Source organism: Colobus angolensis, unplaced genomic scaffold (assembly GCF_000951035.1).
Source record: "Colobus angolensis palliatus isolate OR3802 unplaced genomic scaffold, Cang.pa_1.0 Scaffold7, whole genome shotgun sequence".
NCBI lineage: Eukaryota > Metazoa > Chordata > Mammalia > Primates > Cercopithecidae > Colobus > Colobus angolensis.
The window spans coordinates 18,451,191-18,472,103 of record NW_012120709.1 but is presented as its reverse complement, the minus strand read 5'-3'; the positions used below and the strand labels follow the sequence as shown (position 1 = coordinate 18,472,103).

At 42.0% G+C, this 20,913-nt stretch overlaps 2 protein-coding genes and 1 pseudogene across 4 annotated transcripts in view; 1 reads left to right on the top strand and 2 right to left on the bottom strand.

The window, feature by feature from the left end:
- Positions 1 to 9,189, bottom strand: part of DLAT (dihydrolipoamide S-acetyltransferase) — a 34,878-nt gene extending 25,689 nt beyond the window's left edge. Inside the window, exons 1-5 of the mRNA XM_011927029.1 lie at positions 7,892 to 9,189; positions 7,349 to 7,450; positions 6,652 to 6,776; positions 6,346 to 6,499; positions 1,763 to 1,889 (exon numbers count right to left, since the gene is read on the bottom strand). Coding sequence (XP_011782419.1) covers positions 1,763 to 1,889; positions 6,346 to 6,499; positions 6,652 to 6,776; positions 7,349 to 7,450; positions 7,892 to 8,170 — 787 coding nt within the window. The 5' untranslated portion in view covers positions 8,171 to 9,189. The remainder of the gene's footprint in view (positions 1 to 1,762; positions 1,890 to 6,345; positions 6,500 to 6,651; positions 6,777 to 7,348; positions 7,451 to 7,891) is intronic.
- Positions 4,900 to 5,603, top strand: LOC105501022 (annotated as a pseudogene). The gene has a single exon (XR_001000119.1). The product of XR_001000119.1 is annotated as a peptidyl-prolyl cis-trans isomerase H pseudogene (transcript).
- A 2,336-nt stretch (positions 9,190 to 11,525) lies between the features above and the next one.
- DIXDC1 (DIX domain containing 1) overlaps positions 11,526 to 20,913 on the bottom strand; it is a 102,100-nt gene continuing 92,712 nt past the window's right edge. For both annotated transcript variants that reach the window (XM_011926725.1, XM_011926726.1), the window contains 3 exons: positions 17,629 to 17,734; positions 16,534 to 16,642; positions 11,526 to 15,146 (listed from right to left, as the gene is read on the bottom strand). In XM_011926725.1, coding sequence (XP_011782115.1) covers positions 15,066 to 15,146; positions 16,534 to 16,642; positions 17,629 to 17,734 — 296 coding nt within the window. In that variant the 3' untranslated portion in view covers positions 11,526 to 15,065. The remainder of the gene's footprint in view (positions 15,147 to 16,533; positions 16,643 to 17,628; positions 17,735 to 20,913) is intronic.

Genomic DNA, 20,913 nt, shown 5'->3' with positions numbered 1-20,913 from the left:
GAGCTTGCAGTGAGCTGAGATCCGGCCACTGCACTCCAGCCTGAGCAACAGAGCGAGACTCCGTCTCAAAAAAAAATAAAATAAAATAAAATAAAATGAAAAGGCTCCTGGGCCACAACAGACTTCAAAGTTCAACCAAGGTAACACTTCTCTAGTGACCAGTCTCTACAGTGACACTGGTATTCAAGTTAAATAGTGAAGCAGAACTATTGTTTCCAAAGTTTCTGTGTTTTTAAGAAACAGAATCCTTTCTTCAAATAAAATTTATGGGGAAGCACAAAATACAAAAAGATAAAAAAGAACTGCCCTGCTGGAAGTAAGGGAGGGAGGCAGGGCATTATAAGGTCTTGCTCTTTAATTTCCCCTTTGGCCCAAGGTGCCTTCAAGGGATGATGGGATTTGAAGAACACAATCTGAAAACAACCACAGCAGAGGATGCCCAGTACCTCCCATTACATCTTTGGGAAAGGCTTTCCTTTAGTGGTGATTATGAAGCAGAGAGTCCGGGTGCGGTGGCTTATGCCTGTCATCTCAGCACTTTGGGAGGCCGAGGCAGGCAGATCACCTGAGGTCAAAGAGCTCAAGACCAGCCTGGCCAACATGGTGAAACCATGTCTCTACTAAAAATGCAAACAATTATCCGGGTGTTGTGGTGCATGCCTGTAGTCCCAGCTACTTGGGACGCTGAGGCAGGAGAATTGCTTGAACCCAGGAGGCAGAGCTTGCAGTGAGCCGAGATCGCACCACTGTACCCAAGCCTGGGTGACAGAGCAAAACTCTGTCTCCAAAAAATAAAGGTACAGAGAGAAGAAATTCATAATACCTACAAATATCCATTTTAAAAAATCATAAATATATGACTGTCTATATGGGTTTTATTTTTTAGCCTAAAAATGAATTAAGAAGGAGATATATGGACATATGACACCTGTGAATATATATATATATATTACACATGTACATTCTATCAGTCATTCTCAAACTATGAAAACAATCTCAACTCTGGTTTCAGTTTTCCCTCAAAGTCATCTTAAATTCTTTCCTATCATCCTGCCATGGAAGTGATTTTCTCCTGTTTCTTCTTGCCTTCCCTTGCCTAGTTTAGACAGCAGCAGTTCTGATATAGCTTCTCAGTAACATAATAAGGCCAGGAAGCAAACTTGGGCCTAAAAATAATCTGTGAATTCACAGATTTATTGCCTTTAATTCAATGAGTGCAGGATGGAACTGACAAATCTGACTACACATTATTTTTGTTATAAATTATTCTCAGCCAGGAACATGGGCTCACGTTTGGAGTCCCAGCACTTTGGGAGGCCAAGGCAGGAGGATCGCTTGAGCCAGGAGTTCAAACCCACCCTGGGCAACAAAGCGAGACCCCATCTCTACAAAAAATTTAAAAAATAAGCTGGGTGTGGTGGTTCAGGCCTGTAGTCCTAGCTACTCGGGAAGTTAAAGCAGGAGGATCGTTTGGGTATAAGCCCAGGAGTTCGAGGCTACAATGAGCTATGATCTTGCCACTGCACTCCAGCCTGGGCAACAGATTAAGACCCTGTCTCAAAAATAAGCAAATAAACAAATAAATAAAAACTTAAGAATAAATATAACTAAATAGAAATAAAATATTCTGTCCCAGAAAATGAATCCTAAGAATTAAAAAGTTTTCATATTATCTCACTCACTCATTATAGGAAAGAATGGCAATCCTCTTCCTCATTGGGAAACTCAGTGCCTCAACCATTAAGAGCTGAAGAAATCTCACCTATAGTGGCTTTGTCAGTCTCTATCTCTGCCAATAAGTCTCCTTCACTTAGCTTCTCACCCACTTTTTTTTCCCATCTCTGAACTGTGCCCATGGTCATGGTGGGAGAGAGGGCAGGAAGAAGTACCTGTAGAAACATACACATATTATTGCTTAATACCAGGACGACTTCTACATAATAACAGTCTGGCAGGTTTATATAGTTTTCATAGAATGATGGTGACTATGGTAATCCAAATACTCATTACGGCAAAAGCTTCGCACCTCAATAGCTTCCCAACAGGTAAATCATCCTTCAAATCTCATATTCTGACCCACACTCTTACACTCTCACCCATACTCTGACACACACTCCAAGTTAAATGCAACAAGCAGATGGGAAAGATTTCTTTCAGACAGTCAAAATTAATTCCTCAATATCTAAGTATGGAGCATCTTTTCATCTATTTTTATTTTTATATTTATTTTTATTTTGAGACAGAGTCTCACTCTGTCGCCCAGGCTGGAGTGCAACGGCGCAATCTCGGCTCACTGCAACCTCCACCTCCTGGATTCAAGTGATTCTCCTGCCTCAGCCTCCCGAGTAGCTGGGATTACAGGCAGGTGCCACCACGCCCACTAATTTTTGTATTTTTGTAGAGATGTGGCTTTACCATGTTGGCCAGGCTGGTCTCGGAACACCTGTCCTCAAGTAATTTGCCCGTCCTGGCCTCCCAAAGTGCTGGGATTACAGGCGTGAGCCACCGCACCCAGACTTCATTTTTTTTTCTTAACCAAGAAGTTTTTCATTTTCACAAAATGACTTTGGTCCAATCCATTCTGTTAAAATTTTACTGCGCTCTGTACTTAGCATCTACTTATTTTTTACCCACAGGAAACTGCATTTGTCCCAACCTTCCCAGATATCTTTCCAAGATAAAAACGTAATATTAAGAACTGTTCTGTGCTCGCTTCAGCAACACATATACTAAACTTGGAATGATACAAAGATTAGCATGGCTCCTGCGCAAGGACAACAAACAAATTCGTGACGCATTCCATATTAAAAAAAAAACTATTCTTTGGTGACAACAGTTAATAACAATGTATTGTATTCTTGTAAATTCCTACAATCTTGTAGATTTTTAAGTGTCCTAAAAGATAAGTCTGTAAAGTAATGCATATATAAATTAGCTCAATTTAGCCATTCCACAATATATACATATTTCAGAACTTGTTGTATATAATATATATACATAGAATTCTTACAAAAAATTTTATTTGATAATTTTTTTTTTTGAGATGGAGTCTTACTCTGTTGCCCAGCCTGGAGTGCAGTGGCGCAATAATCATTTTAAAAAATAAAACAGGAGGCCAGGCACAGTTGCTCACATCTGTAATCCCAGCACTTTGGGAGGCCAAGAATCACTTGGGAGGGGCGGATCACTTGAGGCCAGGAGTTCAAGATCAGCCTGGCCAACAACCCCACCTCTACTAAAAATATCAAAATTAGCTGGGCGTGGTGACACCTGCCTGTAGTCCCAGCTACTGAGGAGGCTGGGGCATCAGAATCGCAGAGGTTGAAGTGAGCCAAGATCGTGCCACGACACTCCAGCCATGGTGACAGAGCAAGACTGTATCAAAAAAAAAAAAACAAAAAAAAACAGGAAAGACCAGGCATGGTGGCTCATGCCTACAATCTCAGTGTTTTGGTAGGCTGATGCAGGAGGATCACTTGAGCCCAGGAGTCCATGACCAGCCTGAGCAACATGGTGTAACCTCGTCTCCAAAAAAAAAAAAAAAAATTAGCTGGGCATGGTAGCACGCGCCTGTAGTCACAGCTTCTTGCAAGGCTGAGGTGGGAGGATGGCTTGAGCCCAGGTGAAGGCTGCAGTGAGCTAAGATTGCACTACTGCGCTCTAGCCTGGGTGAAGAGTGAGATCCTGTCTCAAAAAATAAAACAGCCAGGCATGGTGGTGTGTGCCTGTAGTCCCAGCTACTCGGGAGGCTGAGGCAGGAGAATCGCTTGAACCCAGGAGGCAGAGGTTGCAGTGAGCCAAAATCGCACCACTGCACTCCAGCCTAGGTGATGGACTGAGACCCTGTTTCAAAAAAATAAATAAATAAAAATTAAAAACCAGGGGGAAATAAGCCCTGTTTTTATAATAGCCATTTCCACCCCAATAAAATCCAAACATCAGAATGCCTATCTAAATTTAAAATTGCTTTACTATTTATATGGCTTGTGTGTCCACTGAATTTGGATTCATTTGCTATCCTCTTTGTCTTCTGTATCTGATTAGCAACAGGATTATGCGGAGGGGAAAACAATTTTAATTGAAGATGTTTCCAGAGAGGGGAAAAAAATTAAGACAAGCCTTAGAAAAAAAATTGTAAGTGCTTTTTTTGTTCAGAATTTGCCATCTTCATCTGCTTCTTAAGAAACAGTGAAGTCAATAATCTCTATACAGTATCTTAAAGAACAATATCAGAGATTCAGAATCCAATTCACTATCTTAAAGAATAATTAAGGTAAAACTCTAACACATGCACACAAAGCTACAGACACAAAGTAGAGGAAAATTAAGTCAGTCTTGCATCATGAGAGAGAATCTGCCAAACAGCATGTAATACACGTGTGAAATGAACACCAGGCAAAAATCCTAAATGATTGTTACTAACAAACCACGGAGTAGAACATTATTTCCAAAGAAGAAAATGATTCCTATACAAAAATTTCTACAAATCAACTAGATTCAGGAGAAATGCTAGTCAGAATTATTTAGAAAAGGATGGCTGGATTTTTATCCACTTGTAACATACAAAGCACATAAATATACAGAAGATAACCCTAATACCTAATAAACTGACTTAGTTTCTTAGAAACTGATTTAGTTAGCACAATCAACAGTGATTACATTCACTGCCTTCAACTTTGTTGCAACGCTATTACATATGTGTATCTTACACTTAATTTTTATCAGTTTTCTCATTTATTAATACTACTGGATTACTTCACCTACTCTTGGAAAATAGATCACCACATGTCAAAAGAACACCAACTGGGGACTTTCATTCAACAGACAGCACTTGACACCTATGACACAGCTTGGATGTTTGTCCCTTCCAAATCTCATGCTGAAATAGGATCCCCCTGACTTCTGCTTCCAGGTCGGAGCCATGGTGGTGGCAAATTCAAGCCCTGCTAACCCCATGGTGTTCTTTGATGTCAGCAATGGCAGTCGGGAAGTTGGCCGCACAAAGATGAAGCTCTTTGCAGAGTTGTGCCTAAGATGGCCGAGAACTTTGCGCAGTTCTACACTAGAGAATTCAGAAAAGACGGGGTTCCAATAGGATACAAAGGAAGCACCTTCCACAGGGTCATAAAGGAGTTCATAACTCAGGGTGGAGATTTTGTTACTGGAGATGGTATTGGAGTTGCCAGTAATTACCAGGAGCCATTTGCAGACAAAAATTTTAAACTTAAGACACTCAGCTCCAGGCCCATTTTCCGTGGCAAACAGTGGTTCCAGCACAAACGGCTGTCAGTTCTTTATCACCTGCTCTAAGTGCGACTGGCTGGATGGGAAGCATATAATGTTTGGAAAACTCATCGATGGACTTCTAGTGATGAGAAAGACTGAGAATGTTCCCACAGGCCCTAACAATAAGCCCAAGCTACCTGTGGTGATCTCAAAGTGTGAGGAGATGTAGTCCAGATCAAAACTGAATTAGGCCTTCCCTTCTTCTTGGTGGTGTTCTTGAGTAAGATAATCTGGACTGGCCCCTGTGTTTGCTCCCCTACCTGCTGCTGCCCCATTTGATCAAGAGACCCTGGAAGTATCAGAAATTCAGAATCCAAGATTGTGTAAATAAAGTTTTTTCCTATGTGGAAAAATAAAAAAGAAATATGATCCCCAGTGTTAGAGATGGGGCCTGGTGGGAGGTGTCTGGGTGTTGGAGGAGGATCCCTCATGAATGGCCTGGTGCATGCCCCATGGTAATGAGTTAAGGGGAAATCTGATTGCTATGAAGAGCCTGGTACCCACTCCCCTCTGTCTCTTGCACCCTCTCTCATTATGTGACACACCATCCTTTCCCTTCCACCTTCCACCATGATTGTAAGCTTCCTGAGGCCACAAGAGAAACAGATGCTGGCGCCGTGCTTCTTGTATAGCCTGCAGAACCATAAGCCAAATAAACCTTTTTTTCTTTACAAATTACCCAGCCCTAGGTATTTCTTTATGCCAGAGTAAAACAGACTAACACAGCCTACTATAAACTCTAATTATACAGGGAACAGATGTTAGTAAAAATCATCCTCAAAATCTGTAATGTAATGTTCTTGAATGAAAAGTGCCACGAATTACCCTGTGTACTACACTGAGGCTGAGAAAGGTTACAGGAACTGTTCAAGTTCTTATAACTGGAAATAACAACCAGGAAGAAAAGCTGTCAATCTTCATGTTTAAATTTCTTTATACTCCTAAATGACAAGACCTAACTAACCACATTTAATGTCAGTTTCCAAGATGTAGTAGCCATCTATGAAAAAAAGTAAGTAATAAATCACCTAGAGCAAACACTCAAAGGCTGAGCCTCACCTGCATGTGAGGGGGATATGAGCTACCAGGAGCCTGAGCAGAAGGTATAGGTGGCGAAGCAGTGGCAGGAGGGGTTGGTGCTGGGGCCGCCTGTGGCGTAGGTGCTGCCGAGGAATCCAATGTATAATTTTTAAAAGCCTCAATATCCTCAGGCCTAAGGAAAAGAAAGAATGCATAAATATAACGGGCAGATTCAACTTTCACAAAAGTAGTCTTAAAAAATAGTCTTTAACTCCTAATTCTCAATTCTGGGTAAAATACTCCACCAAGCAATGAAGTTCCATAAATTATGAGTGCACTACTCACTTGCCAACTGTGATACAGATGATCGCTCCAATGGGAACATCCCTGGTACCTTCAGCAACAAGTATCTTTGCCATATAACACTCCTCCACGCTCTCAAATCCAACAGTGGCTTTATCAGTTTCAACCTTTTAACACAAAAAGCAGCAGCTAAGGTTTATACTGTCGGTATGTAGTTTATTAGCTTCTGTCTAGCATTTTTTTTTTTTCTTGAGACACAGAGTCTCACTCTGTCGCCAAGGCTGCAGTGCAGTGGTGCAATCTCGGCTCACTGAAACCTCCCTGTCACAGGTTCAAGCGATTCTCCTGCCTCAGTCTACCGAGTAGCTAGGATTACAGGCACAGGCTGCCATGCCCAGCAGATTTTTGTATTTTTAGCAGAGATGGGGTTTCACCATGTTGGCCAGCTTGGCCTTTGTGTCTAGAATGATATAGTTCATGTGAATGTGTCTAGAATGATATAGTTCATGTGACGATAAGGCCACTACAACAGATTTGAAAGAAGAAATTACTTTAGAAACGCCTTGGGCTAAATACCAGTTTGGCCAGCTGCTGACAACTTATCCAACCAATCTTGTCTAACATCAAGTTGTGAAAAACACTTCAGTTTCTTAAACAAAGGGGTAACTACACATCCAGAAAGTCAATTCGGCAAAGCCAGTCTCTTCGAACTCATCTCCGTTATTTTAAAACAACTTACTTCTGCAATTAGGTCACCTTCATTGATTTTGTCTCCCTCTTTTTTTTCCCAACGGGCTATGGTGCCTGCCTGCATTGTAGGGGAAAGAGAAGGCAATGGAACCTGGAAGAGAAAAAGAAGAAACGTTAAATTTTTAAAGGGTTACCTAACTCTCAGTCTGGCTTAAAATTTCATTCAATTCAATTTCATGCAAAGTGTATCCAGTTCCATTACACACTGGGAACTAGGGATACCAAGGCAGTTCCTGCCCACGAGAAGTTAGCAATTTCCAGTGACAGGCTTTCTCCTCCCCAGTCCTACGGGTCTCATAAAGCATGAACCTCGGCAGATAATCGCATACAGCCCCAGTCTTGAAGCTCTCCTTTCAATGGAATAGATCATGAGAGGGAAGCTAAGGAGCCAAAGCTGACTATTGGACAAAGGACGAAAGCAGATACTGGGAATGGTTGGAGGATCAATGAGGCCTCTCAAGGAGGATCCTGCAGGCATCCAGTCAGCTCTGAAGGACAACGGGGATCCGAGAAGGGCGGGTCCAGGGCTCACCTTCTGATGCGGGGGAAGACTGTAACAGCGGCGGCCGGGCGACCCCAAAAGCTGCAGCAGTAAGCGGTTCCGCGGCGTGGCCCCGGAGCTGGGGGTCCAGCCGCACAGTGCCCGGACCCCTCCATACCCTGCAGTCACGCTGTTGCGACGAGCCGGAGCCGGGCCAAATCGCGAGGACCCTCGTGGAGTTACGGGCACCTCCTGCAAGGCCGTCCACCGAGCCTCGAGTCCCGCCCATGGGGCTACATTCTGGGCCCGTCGCGTACAGACGCGCCACATAGTGCCACCAACCCCCCACACCCCAACACCAACGCCGTCTCCGGAGTGACCTCTCCAAGAGCAGCGCGGCTTTGCCGTCAGCCACGCCGCACAGCCGCACGTTGTCGTAAAATGGTTCCCGCAGGTTTACTCCACCCGCTCCCCAGGCCAGAAATGCGCGGCACGCAGACTCTTCCTCTCCTGAGCGGGGACGAGGGGCACTCACGCGGCAGGGGCGTTCCAGAGGGGCCTGTGCGGGCGCAAGTTGGGGACAAATAACAGACGGAAACGGGTGGAAAGTGGTGGGGTCCTAGGGGAGGCATCCGAAAGTGTGAGACGGGGCCTAAGACGTGGAAAGGGCACGACTGAGAGGGAGGGGCCTAAAAAGGCACAGAGACGCGGGTTAATTGCGGCCGAGTGGCCTGAGAGTCTGGGCCAAGGGGCGTGGCCAAGCTTTCTGGAAAAACTGGAAGTGAGCCCGGGAACTGGCTAGGGCAGTGGGAGCCTCAGGCCAAAGGGCGGGGGTCTTGAAGCGCTGGGGTGGTGAAGGAGCCGGGAACCGCCCGCGAGGAAATCCAGGGATCCGGCGTGGTGACCTCTGCTTCTGCGCGTCCGAAGGGGGATGGACTGGGCCCCGCCCCGCGCAGGTTGTATTGGTTGCAAAGATTTCATTTCAGGTTTGTAGCCCAAGTGGAAAGTGGAGTGAACAGGTGTTCCAGCCAGCCAGGTGGTACGAAAGGCAGCCCAGATACATTCCCGCATTCCTGTATACTGTAGCAAGATTAAGCATATTCCCTGTATAAAGATACAGGTTTACAAAACAGGTTTGTGTTACCCTCTAACACCATAGAATTCTTTTAAGTAACCAAAAGCTTCGTTATGTTTCAAATGTTTGCTACCAAAACTTAACTGTAAGCCGTTGAAGGCAGGAAGAGTGTCTGCGTGGTTCTTCCATGTAGCCCCAGAGCTTAGTATCCACTAAATAGCAGGGGCTGATTGTGTCTTTTGAATCAATGAACAAAAATCCATCTAGACGTTTTGTTAGGTACGCTTCTCTTGTAAAGTTGTCTTTTAATTAGAAAACATATCGTTTCGGAACTGAAGGTGACATTAAATAAGGAGGAAGTATGTGCTGTGTATCACCACCTCCCCAGTGTACAGATGGTTAGAGAACACCAAGAACACAAGAAGTTGGAGGGAAAAAAATTGTTTAAAACAAGATTTTAGCCAGGAGCGGTGGTGCATGCCTGTAGTCCCAGCAATACTTGAGAGGCTGAGGTGGGGGAATCACTTGAGCCCAAGAGTTTGAGACCGGCCTGGGCAGCATATTGAGACAACCATCTCTTAAAAAAAAAAAAAAAAAAAGCCTAATCTTGCTAACAATTAATTTGGAAAAGTAAAACATATTGGATATACTATTTCATGTCTACTTAAATTGGAATGTTTAAGCAGGTACAGCTGCCTATCAGAATAATATGTAAGCAATATAATTGAGAAATATAAAATTTACAGATTAAATGAAAAGGCATATTTGAAATAATATGAAGAGGAGGGCAATTATATTGTTACAATTATGTACAACTTATGAATTAACAATTGGAAGAAGCAATGGAAGAATAATTGTAATTAGTGAAAGGACTTATAAATTTTTACTATTATTTGGGGATGGAGTCTCACTGTTGCCCAGGCTGGAGTGCAGTGGCATGATCCCGACTCACTGCAACCTCCACCTCCCAGGTTCAAGTGATTCTCCTGCCTCAGCCTCCCGAGTGCTGGGATTACAGGTACGTGCCACCATGCCCAGCTGATTTTGTATTTTTAGTAGATAGGGAGTTTCACCATGTTAGTCAGGCTGGTCTCAAACTCCGACTTCAGGTGATCCACGCACCTCGGCCTCCCAAAGTGCTGAGATTACAGGGGTGAGCCACAAGCCCGTCCAGGACTTATAAATTATTATAAAAATGTTTTTGAGTTGGCTAAAATATCTTGCTGCTTTTGCTGCATTTGAACTTAATAACTGTTTCACGCGTCCATGTGAAGACATCACCAAACAGGCTTTGTGTGAGCAACAAGGCTGTCTACTTCAGCTGGGTGCAGGTGGGCTGAGTCCGAAAAAGGAGTCAGCAAGGGTGATGGGATTATCATGAGTTCTTACAGGTTTTGGGATAGGTGGTAGAGTTAAGAGCAATGTTTGGGGGCAGGGGGTGAAGCTCACCAAGTGCATTCTCAAGGGTGGGGAGAATTACAAGGAAACTTCTTAAGGTTAGGGGAGATTATGAGGAACCTTCTTAAGGGTGGGGGAGATTACAAAGTACATCGATCAGTTAGGGTGGGGCAGAAACAAATCACAATGGTGGAATGTCATCAGTTAAGGCTATTTTCACTTCTGTGGATCTTCAGTTGCTTCAGGCCATCTGGATGTATACGTGCAGGTCGCTGGGGATATGATGGCTTAGCTTGGGCTCAGAGGCCTGACAATAACTAGATCTAAATTAGCCTTTGGTATAAAGTATGAGGTGATCTGCAGGATCTGCTGTGCACTTAGGTATGCTTGCTTAAACCCTGTTTTGCATTTTTCACAGAATAGCGAGTTTGTGCCCTGAATATAGTTTTGACTTAAGTGTAGCTAAATTATAGGAATGTATAGCTCAAACAGTCCAGAGATGGCAAGCTTACACCAGAGGTGGGCTAGGAATGTTTAGGTTTGTCAGATCAGTCCTGAGAGAACAAGCTTGAATTCTACTAAACAGACTGGATAAAGGAAATTAAGGAAAAGGAGACTCAAGACTCAAATGTTTGAAGTAGAGAGACTTAGAGAATGGTGGTATCACTGATACTGAGAAAGAGAAATTAGTTGGTAGTGAAAGATTTTGAGTTATGTACATATTTAATTTTAACATAATGGGATAGCAAATTAATAGTTGAAAATACATAATTGGAAGTCGAAGGCACTCAGGGATAAAGAATTTAATATAGCAAACATTTAAGTTGAAGTGATAAGAGGCATTTAAGAGGCAGCTTTCAAATGATTTGGGAATTCTGGTCATTTTAAATACACATTTCTGAAAGAGTTCTTAATGTCTGCATACATGACTTTTGTCATAGAGTTTATACTCTTGGGTTCTTATTTGTTTGCATGTTTACATATAATTTCAAAATAAGTGCTGAATTGTCCTTGAAATAGCCTATGTACTTATACAGAAATACTAATTGTAAAATATCTGTAGCAATAAAGTAATCCTTATCTCCACTCCACATAGTGAGTAAACATGCTACCAGGGAGATCACTTGAGGAAATTTGTTTTCACTAAATGTAAATGGCTTTATTGGTTAATCTTATCAATAAACACAAGTGAAAATCATTAATGATATTTAGTTTGCAAACTCCATTTTATTCATAGTTCGTGGTTTTTTAAATTAGTTCACAAATCTGGTACATACTTGCAGTTAAAACTGGTTATCACTTTCATAATCAGAAGCCTCTGGTGTAACAAAGTCTTCATGAAAACATATTGTAAAATAGGGAGAATACACAGTAATAATCTCTTTGAAAGCAATGGCTGCAAACATCCATGTTTCTAAGAAAATATAACTTTACATATATATGTATTTTAAGCAAGCTATACCTCTTACGTAAATTCAGACAGAATGAGTGTGCAATCATAATGCTTATTTTATGGAAACAGTGAAAATAATTTTAATTATGACATAAATGCTTTTAAGTAATTAGAGTCCTCTTGGATTGGATATAGAGTGTAAAGATATTTTCCCTAATTTGCAACCATCCTGGTCAAAAAGAGCTGAAAAGTTGGTAAGTAGAATTGCCATTACCAAGTAAGTTTAAAACAAATTCTTCAAATTTAAAAATGTAAAAATTGTAAAGTGTCCCAATCCCCCCAGCTAATTTAGGGAACTGAGCAAGAAGAGAACATTCTTCAGTTTTTAAATGACTTTTTTTTTTTTTTTTTGGAGATGGGGTCCTGCTCTGTAGCCTAGGCTAGAGTGCAGTGGCATGATCAGCTCACTGCAAACTCAAACTCCTGTGCTCAAGCAATCTTCCCACCTCAACCTCCTGAGTAGCTGCGACTACAGGTATGTGCCACCATCCCCAGCTACTTTTGTAATAAAATTTCTTGGTAGAGATGGAGTCTTGCTATGTTGCCCAGGTTGGTCTTGAACTCCTGGGCTCAAGCAGTCTTCCTGCGTCGGCCTCCCAAAGTGCTGGGATTACAGGCATGAGCCACCACACTCAGCCTTAAATGAAGATTTTGTAAGGAATTGAGCATTCAACTAAACTCGTTTTTGTGAGATGGTCATTTTGTTTTAACCTAACATGGTTTAGAGATTATTTTATGAACTCTTAAGCATTCTGGTTCCTCAGTTTTCTCAAAGAAAAAGAACTTTAGCAAGTAGCAAGACAAGCTACCCCACCAATGCCACCAGGGCACAATACTATGAGTAAGTCAGGAGGCCTCCTAGAATGCAGCCAAATAGGAAACTGTTCCAAACAGAATCAGTCTTGCATACTTCTGCTCAGAAGGCTCCCCTCGCTTTGGAAACTGGAATGAAGATCACCAACAGGATCCTCATTTTACACAGGAGTTATGAGAGGTACATCCTCTAGCACAGATGCTTGGTTATGTACCGGTGGTATATGAGATTACCTAGCTAAAGGGGAAAAAAAATGAACTCAACGTTCTCCCGTGAACTCAACTTTAGTTTGTTATGGAGGCACTGAGGCCATGCAGCTCCTTTTCCAAAAGACAGAGATAAAAGCCAAATAAGGTAGAGGACTTTGGAAATTTTCTCTGAAAAGTTAAAATTCCACGTAACAGTAAGACTGTTTGCTGAGAGAAAACTGACAAGTAAAAATTGGTTTAAGAGACAGACATTCAAGACAAACTGTATTGGAAATACAATAATGAATTTTGGCCTGATAGCCCTCATGCTGTCTTATAGCAAAACACTAAAATTCATGCAACAGAGAAACTGGTGACATGAGGACTTCTTCTCCAGTCTTCCTGGGGAAAAACTGAGAGAATATACTGTTTTCTTCTGTTTGCTTTTGAAATGAATTCTTTCTTTTGGCTGACTTCCCCAAACTTTCCCAATCGTTTCTGATGAAAAATTCTTCAATAGGAAAAGACCAGGTAAACTTACATGAAAGACATCAAGTGTCTTTTGAGCTCCTCTCTGCCAGAGGAGCAATCAACTGGATTACACAAAACCACCTTCACAACTAAAACAGGTAGAATTGGAACAGGAATTAGTTGTCATTAGTATACTCGTAATAAAATAAAGCTTGTTCTGAAACCACAAGGGCTGGTAAGAAGAGACTGTATAAAAGCTACTGGGTTCTCTAGAAAATGGATACAGTATACAGAATGTGAGAAGATACAGAACTCACACTCCAATTATAAAAATAGACATGGTTCTCAGACAAAAAGCAAATGAGTACAAAAGAATTCTCCAAACATGAACTATTTTTAAAAGACACATCTATATAAAACAACAGGATGTCATCTCAGAGCTCTAAAGAGTAGTTTGTTGAGTGAGCCAGGGAGTGAAAAGGGGAGATGAATTGGAGACAGACAGGTCAAGAACCCAGAAGGGATGTTTCCTACTCTGCGTTTGGCAGTGTACATTGGAGGTCACAGGCAGACAGACTGCTTTTGGTAATACATAATATAAATAATAATGGCTGATTGGTTGATGGTGCTTGATGGATGAATGAGAAAACCCAGGTTATCAAATAATCTCTGCAGTTGAACTGTTAGCTTCTTCACTTGACAATGTTGCACATGAGAAACGATTCTAGGTTTTTCTTACCCAGAATGATCCCTGCCATTCACAACTCATGCTCCACGCCCCATGGTTTCTATTGTGCCCTAAAGGATCAGCCTAGACTAAATACATAAATAGAAAATAACTGGCCTTGAAATGAGGAGGGGTAGACAAGTACTTCATGCTCAGTACTTATAAATCACAAAGAAATGCTGAAATTAATGGTCTGTCTCCTTTTACTACAAAGGAGATGCCATGAGTTAAAGTCATGAAACAAAGAAAGTCAAAAAGATGTGGGTAGCAGCACCTTTCCATACCCGCCTGGATTTTCAAGGAGCTTTTCACTCCTTAGGCCTTTCAAACACAAAGTTCATCAGTTTGAAGAAAAAGAAATGGCTCTAAAGTTAGAGTCCCCAGAGAAAACTAACAGTACATAATAGGCCCTATGTGGGCAAAAGGACAAGCTGCAGAACCAGTTAAGACAGAAGAGGCCGCCCAAGGTCTTACTAAATTACAGTTTTAGCATAGTGTAGCACAATATGGGCAGCCTTTTTTCCATCCAAGCAACAATTCAGCACCATCCATGTCCGGTTCAAAAGATTACTGAAGACTGGGCTTTCATCTTTGGTACCACCTCATGAGTTATTCTTGGTTTGCAGTAGGTTCAAAGAAACAGAAAAGCTGGTACCTTTGCCTTGTCTGTGAATACAAACGCTGGGACTCTGATTGCTGCAACCATTGAGGCCAATTAAAATAATACTGTAACACACAGGAGTGATGCATCCAATTCCTAGTTTCCAGATAATAGCAGCCATGCCCCTATAGAGGCGGGATCATCCATCCCCATCGTTTAAGGCCTTCGGTTTGTTGTCCTCAGAGTAGAATAGAACACTGTGTTCCCACGGACAAGGAACTCCAGATGAACCCATGGTCTACATTTGGACAGAATTTTAAGTACCAGATATGCCAGGCACAGAAATAGGACTGACCTGTGGCCATCATACTTGGAGAAGCTTCTGTTTTGGCATACAAACTAGAAACTTCTTAGCGTATTCTGGTTTTAGTTCCCTTTCCTGAGTGAAGCAGCCAGGGAGTGACCAGGTTCCATAAGCCCTCAATCTGATACTTGGCATTAATTCTCTCCATGGTCTTCTTCTACCCAAGCTACAATTTTCCCTTCCCATCCAGGGATGGCATCATCATCATGGAAAATCTAGAGAAAAAAAAAAAAGCCACAAGGAAAAACAGGGAATCTCACTCACTAAACAATTGCTGCTAATAAAAATAAGACCTTGAACATATAGAAGAAAGCCTTGAGTTAAGAGTCTATGTCCTTTTGGTCTTGTCCCTAGAACTGCAACTGATATTTTATTTTTTTCTTAGATCCAGACCTATGAAATAGTTTAAAAAAATCCCTAATACTACGTTGCTCATAGAGATTTGTAAGAATCAATAAATTACCAATCACAAAGTACTTTGGGCTTCTTAGAGAAAAGAAATAGTGTAAGTATTTTAAAAATGAGAAAGTGGGCCGGGCGCGGTGGCTCAAGCCTGTAATCCCAGCACTTTGGGAGGCCGAGATGGGCGGATCACGAGGTCAGGAGATCGAGACCATCCTGGCTAACACGGTGAAACCCCGTTTCTACTAAAAATACAAAAAACTAGCCGGGCGAGGTGGCGGGCGCCTGTAGTCCCAGCTACTCGGGAGGCTGAGGCAGGAGAATGGCGTAAACCCGGGAGGCGGAGCTTGCAGTGAGCCGAGATCGCGCCACTGCACTCCAGCCTGGGAGACAGAGACAGACTCCGTCTCAAAAAAAAAAATAAAAAAATAAAATAAAAATAAAAATAAAAATGAGAAAGTAGAAAATTTAGGTACCAGGCAATATAAAGAAAGGGTAGGGAAAAAAGACTCAACATATTTCTCAAATGGCAGTTATTTTCATTAATTGATTCAACTCATTTCCTAAGCCACTAATAAAACAGGGTTATTAAAACATTTCACTAAGGAAATGTTTACAAAATAAAATTTTACTTTTTCTATAATAACTTTTTTTCATTCTGTAACTGCAGTGAATCCACTTGTAATACTATATAACCCAGAACTGTATTCCCCCCAAAAAGTCTGTCTTTGACAAATGGATTATAAAGAGATGTGTAGGCTAAGAAAATACTTACTCAAGGCCTTGGGCATAAGCATGCATAACTCCCTAGAAGTTCCTTGATTTCATTATGAGAAATACACAGTTCCATATATCCATGCCTGTTTATTTTGCTCTACATAGGAAGCAAGAAGTTTTCTAAGATTTGGCTACAGATGGAAAATTATTGTCTTAGGTTCTTTATTTTCCCTAACAAAATAATTTAAAATAAAAATTATATCCAAGTTCTTGGTCAAATGATGAAGTCCTACAACTAAAGAACCTATCAACATCTTGGACTATTCTATGACCACTTGGGTAATCAGACCATGGTCTGAGGCTCTGGCAAATTCCTCTGACCTGGTCAGGGAACTCATGTACTTCTGGACACCAGTACTTGAACAGGAGGCTTCAGGGTTCAGAAAGAAACAATACCATACAGACTCCCCAGAGATTCTTTACCTCCTCTTTGACAGTGCCAAACTCAGGATCCAGTGCTTTGAAGTGATACCGGTGATTCCCTTCCCGATCAATAGCTGCTTTAAAATCCTTTAGTGTCACCTCCTCCAACCTGCAACACAAAGAGAGAGCACTAAAATAGACTGTTGATCAATAGCTGGAAAGATAAGATGTTAACTTTAAACCCAGCTCCCTGCCAAAGTCAATAAGCAGAAATAGCCCCTCATTAGGTCACTGCCCCTGATAACCCAGATGACTAAAACAGCAGAGGCTGGAGAACCAGTCATCACTAGGGAATGAAAACAGTATTAAATATGGGGTGATGTGAGAATTTAAAATTGACTTATTGCTTCAGGAGCCAAATCACTTTTCTCTGGAAATAAGACATAAAGTCCCTGAAATCAAATTTGTTGAATAACCATAAACATATCAAAGTTCTCTTGATTTTCTTCTTTGCTACAATATCCCAATTCTCTAGGATGGTAGAATCAAATCAAGTATCACCATCTTTATCCCTCTATCTTTAGGAAGCTGGCATCTAACCCAGACTAAATAAGCAGACTGTCTAGGTAAGGAAAATCCTATAACCTCTCTCAATAGTTGGTTGCAGAGTTTAAATATTTTTATTTCAAAACCATTTCCCTTAAAAGAAAGCACATTAACTTTTTGGAAGGTTTTCAACATAATTTCTCAATAGGAATTAGTTGCAGTCATTGAATAGTAACAAAGATCAATTAGTCATAGTCCTGGAGTGAGTGCCAGGCTGCAATCCATTGTATCAGCAGGAGCTATTTTGAACACTTAAAAAAAAAAAAAAGATTCTTCCAAATGCAGAGCAATATTTGCATAGTTATCAGGATTGGAAGTACTATTGTTGTACCTGTATCTAGTAGTAGATCATGACTTGTCTTTTATAATACCACCGAATAGTGGCAAAGCTGAAACTAGAATCTCTATCTCTCTGGCTCATCTCACTGCATTGAGATCTAACTATACTGCTTCTCAAACACCTTCCAGCTGCTCATATGGGCAGTAACTAATGAGGTTCTGCCTTCCTGTCCTTCTTTACAGTGAAGTATAATGATCCCAGAATCTCACCTCTTTGGTATATTGACCATGAAGGGTGTAAGTGACCGGTCAGTGAAATAGAGCACTTTAGTACAGGTGCTGCTGACAGTTGGAGAGCTCTGTGAGTGAGGCAACTCTACAATGAGAAAGAGACTCTGTGGTTAGAACATTCATTTGCTCCAAACCACCCATCTGCAGTTATTCAAAATGTTCCGCGAGAACAAAGCTGCCTGAGGTCACAGCCCACAGCTCTCACACCCTTGCCAAACACCATGTCCATATGCTATGATTGCCTAGGACCACAAGCACCACTTGCTTCAGACATGGACACTATCGCGAGGACTGATCATTCCTCACTCATAGTAGGGGAACAGCAACTGATAGAACAGGTGTCATTGCTAAAGATCAAAAAAAGACAGAGAAGCATGGCAAGATTTCAGCCAGGGAGGGCAGACACACAGCAGAAACTGTAGACTCTGCCAATATTTAGGTTTTGGGGGTCCGTAGTAGAGAATACTCATGTAACTCATAGAAAGAAAAGTCGATAGGAACAAAAACCACAGAAGCAAAGCAATCTTAGAAACTCAGATCCCAAGGGGCTCATGCTCCCAGTCTAAGAGGTACAGAACCTTAGCAACTTAAGATTTATAGTGTTGATGCCATGGTCTTTAACACAGGTTTCTTGATACACTTTTTTTTTTTCTTTTTTTTAAGACAAGGTCTCGCTGGGTGCAGTGACTCACGCCTGTATCTTCCAACACTTTGGGAGGCCGAGGCGGGTGGATCACGAGGTCAGGAGTTCAAGAACAGCCTGGCCAGCATGGTGAAATCCCGTCTCTACTAAAAATACAAAAGTTAGCTGGGCGTGGTGGTGCACACCTGTAATCCCAGTTACTTGGGAGGCTGAGGCAGAGAACTGCTTGAACCCGGGAGGTGGAGGTTGCAGTGAGCCGAGATGGCGACACTGTGCTCCAGCCTGGGTGATAGAGCGACACTCCGTCCCCCCAGCAAAAAAAACAAAAGACAGAGTCTCGCTCTATCGCCCAGGCTAGAGTGCAGTGGCACAATCTTAGCTCGCTGCAACCTCCACCTCCGGGTTTAAGTCATTCTTGTGCCTCAGCCTCCCGAGTAGCTGCGATAACAGGTGTGTGCCACCACACCCAGCTAATTTTTGTATTTTTAGTAGAGACAAGGTTTTGCCATGTTGGCCAGGCTGGTCTTGAACTCCCTGCCTCATGTAATCCACCCACCTTGGCCTCCCAAACTATTGGGATTACGGGCATGGGCCACTGCACCTGGACTGTCTCTATCTTTTAAAAAGGTACTTTTGGAAAAGTATGAGTCCTTGTAATTATGACTTTCATAGGAGAAATGACAAATCAGAAACATCAAAAACTAATAACTAAACTGTTACTAACATATCTCCTGCTATTCCACCTATACTGATCTTCCTCTTAACTTATTCTAGGTAGTCAGATTGGCAGCCACAGAACAGTAGTTCTGGGAGGGGGTTTAAAATAAGGAGTATGAAGGATGAATTAATAGAAGGGAAAAAGACAAAGGAACTTCATCTTTTTGTACAGAAATGGCATTCAGTCTGTTTTCAGAGTTTTTCTTCAAAGAATGCCAATTGGCCAGGCACGGTGGCTCACGCCTGTAATCCTAGCACTTTGGGAGGTCAAGGTGGGCAGACTGCCTGAGCTCAGGAGTTCGAGACCAGCCTGGGTAACATGGTGAAACCCCGTCTCTACTAAAATATAAAAAATCAGCTAGGCGTGGTGGCGTGCGCCTGTAGTTCCAGCTACTCGGGAGGCTGAGGCCGGAGAACCACTTGAACCCGGGAGGCAGAGATTGCAGTGAGCCGAGATTGAGCCACTGCACTCAAGCCTTGGTGACAAAGTGAAACTCCGTCTCCAAAAAAAAAAAGAATGCCAATTATTGTAACCTACATGCCATAATTCTCCTTTGCCCCAGCATCTAGCACAGTGCCCAGCACACAGTGGTTGTTGAATAAATAAAATATTCACTTTTAACATTAAAGCTATATATTTAATTTATTCATTCAGCAAACATTTATTGAGTACCTACTATGTGTTCGATTTGAGAATATAAAAATCAACTATATGTGGTCTCCAACCTGCAAGAGTTTATCGTTTAGTATGGATGATAAATACAATTACAAATAATTACAATACACTAAAATCAGATTTCTACAAGCTGTATTGGAAGACTGAAGATGACGAGGTTAATTCCACCTGGAACAGGTCAGGAAGGGCCCGTGGTGGGAGAGTCCTTTTTAAAAGCACCTTTTAAAAATCACGAGATACAGAAGTTGAAAAGAGTATTCCAAGAAGAGGGAAGGACAGGTGCAGAAGCATGAAATGGGATCATATATTTATAAAACTGTAGGTGAATTAGTAAGGCTGCAGCATAATGAATACATCGGGAAGTTGTGAGGTAAGTAAGTAGGCAGAGGCCAGATCACAAAAGACTGTGACAGGGTAAGAGTTCAGGATGTTAGTCTTAAGCTATGGAAAGTTACTAAAAGATAGTGATATGATTAGATGGGCATTTTAGAAAAGTTGATCTTGCAGCAAAGTATGGATTGGATAGGACAAACTGGAAACCAGAAATCCTGTGCGGTAGTTTGGGTGTTTGTCCCCTGACACCTCATGTTGAAAGTTGATCCCCAATGTTGGAGGTGGGGCCTAATGGCAAGTGTTTGGGTCATGGAGGCAGATTCCTCAAGACTAGATTAATGCCCTCCCTGGGGAGGAGGAGTGAGTACTCACCCATTAGTTCCCACAAAACTGCTTGTTAAAAACAGCCTGGCACCTCCCTCCACTCTCTTGCTTCCTCTCTCCATGTAATCTCAGCACATGCCAACTCCCATTTGCCTTCTGCCATGAGTGGAAGAGGATTGAGGCTTTCACCAGATGCCCACCTTCCAGCCAGCAGAATTGTGAACCAAACAAACCTCTTTTCCTCCTAAGTTACCTATCCTCAGATACTCCTTTATGGCAACACTCAACTGACTAAGACATCCTGTTAAGAGGCAATAAAAACAATCTGACACATGATGATAGGAAAGATGTAGCCCTGGAGCTGGAGTAGGGATGGATTTGAAAGACCTTTGGAAAGTCAAAGTCTTAGTACTAGGGATATAGGTGAACACAGGGTGTATAAAAGGGAAAAGTAAACAATGACTGAGATTTACAACCTGGGAAGACAGATACATGTTAATACCATTACCTAAGACAGGGGAACACAAGCTGAATTATGTCATCTCATTATTCATTTTAAATGTTTATTGGG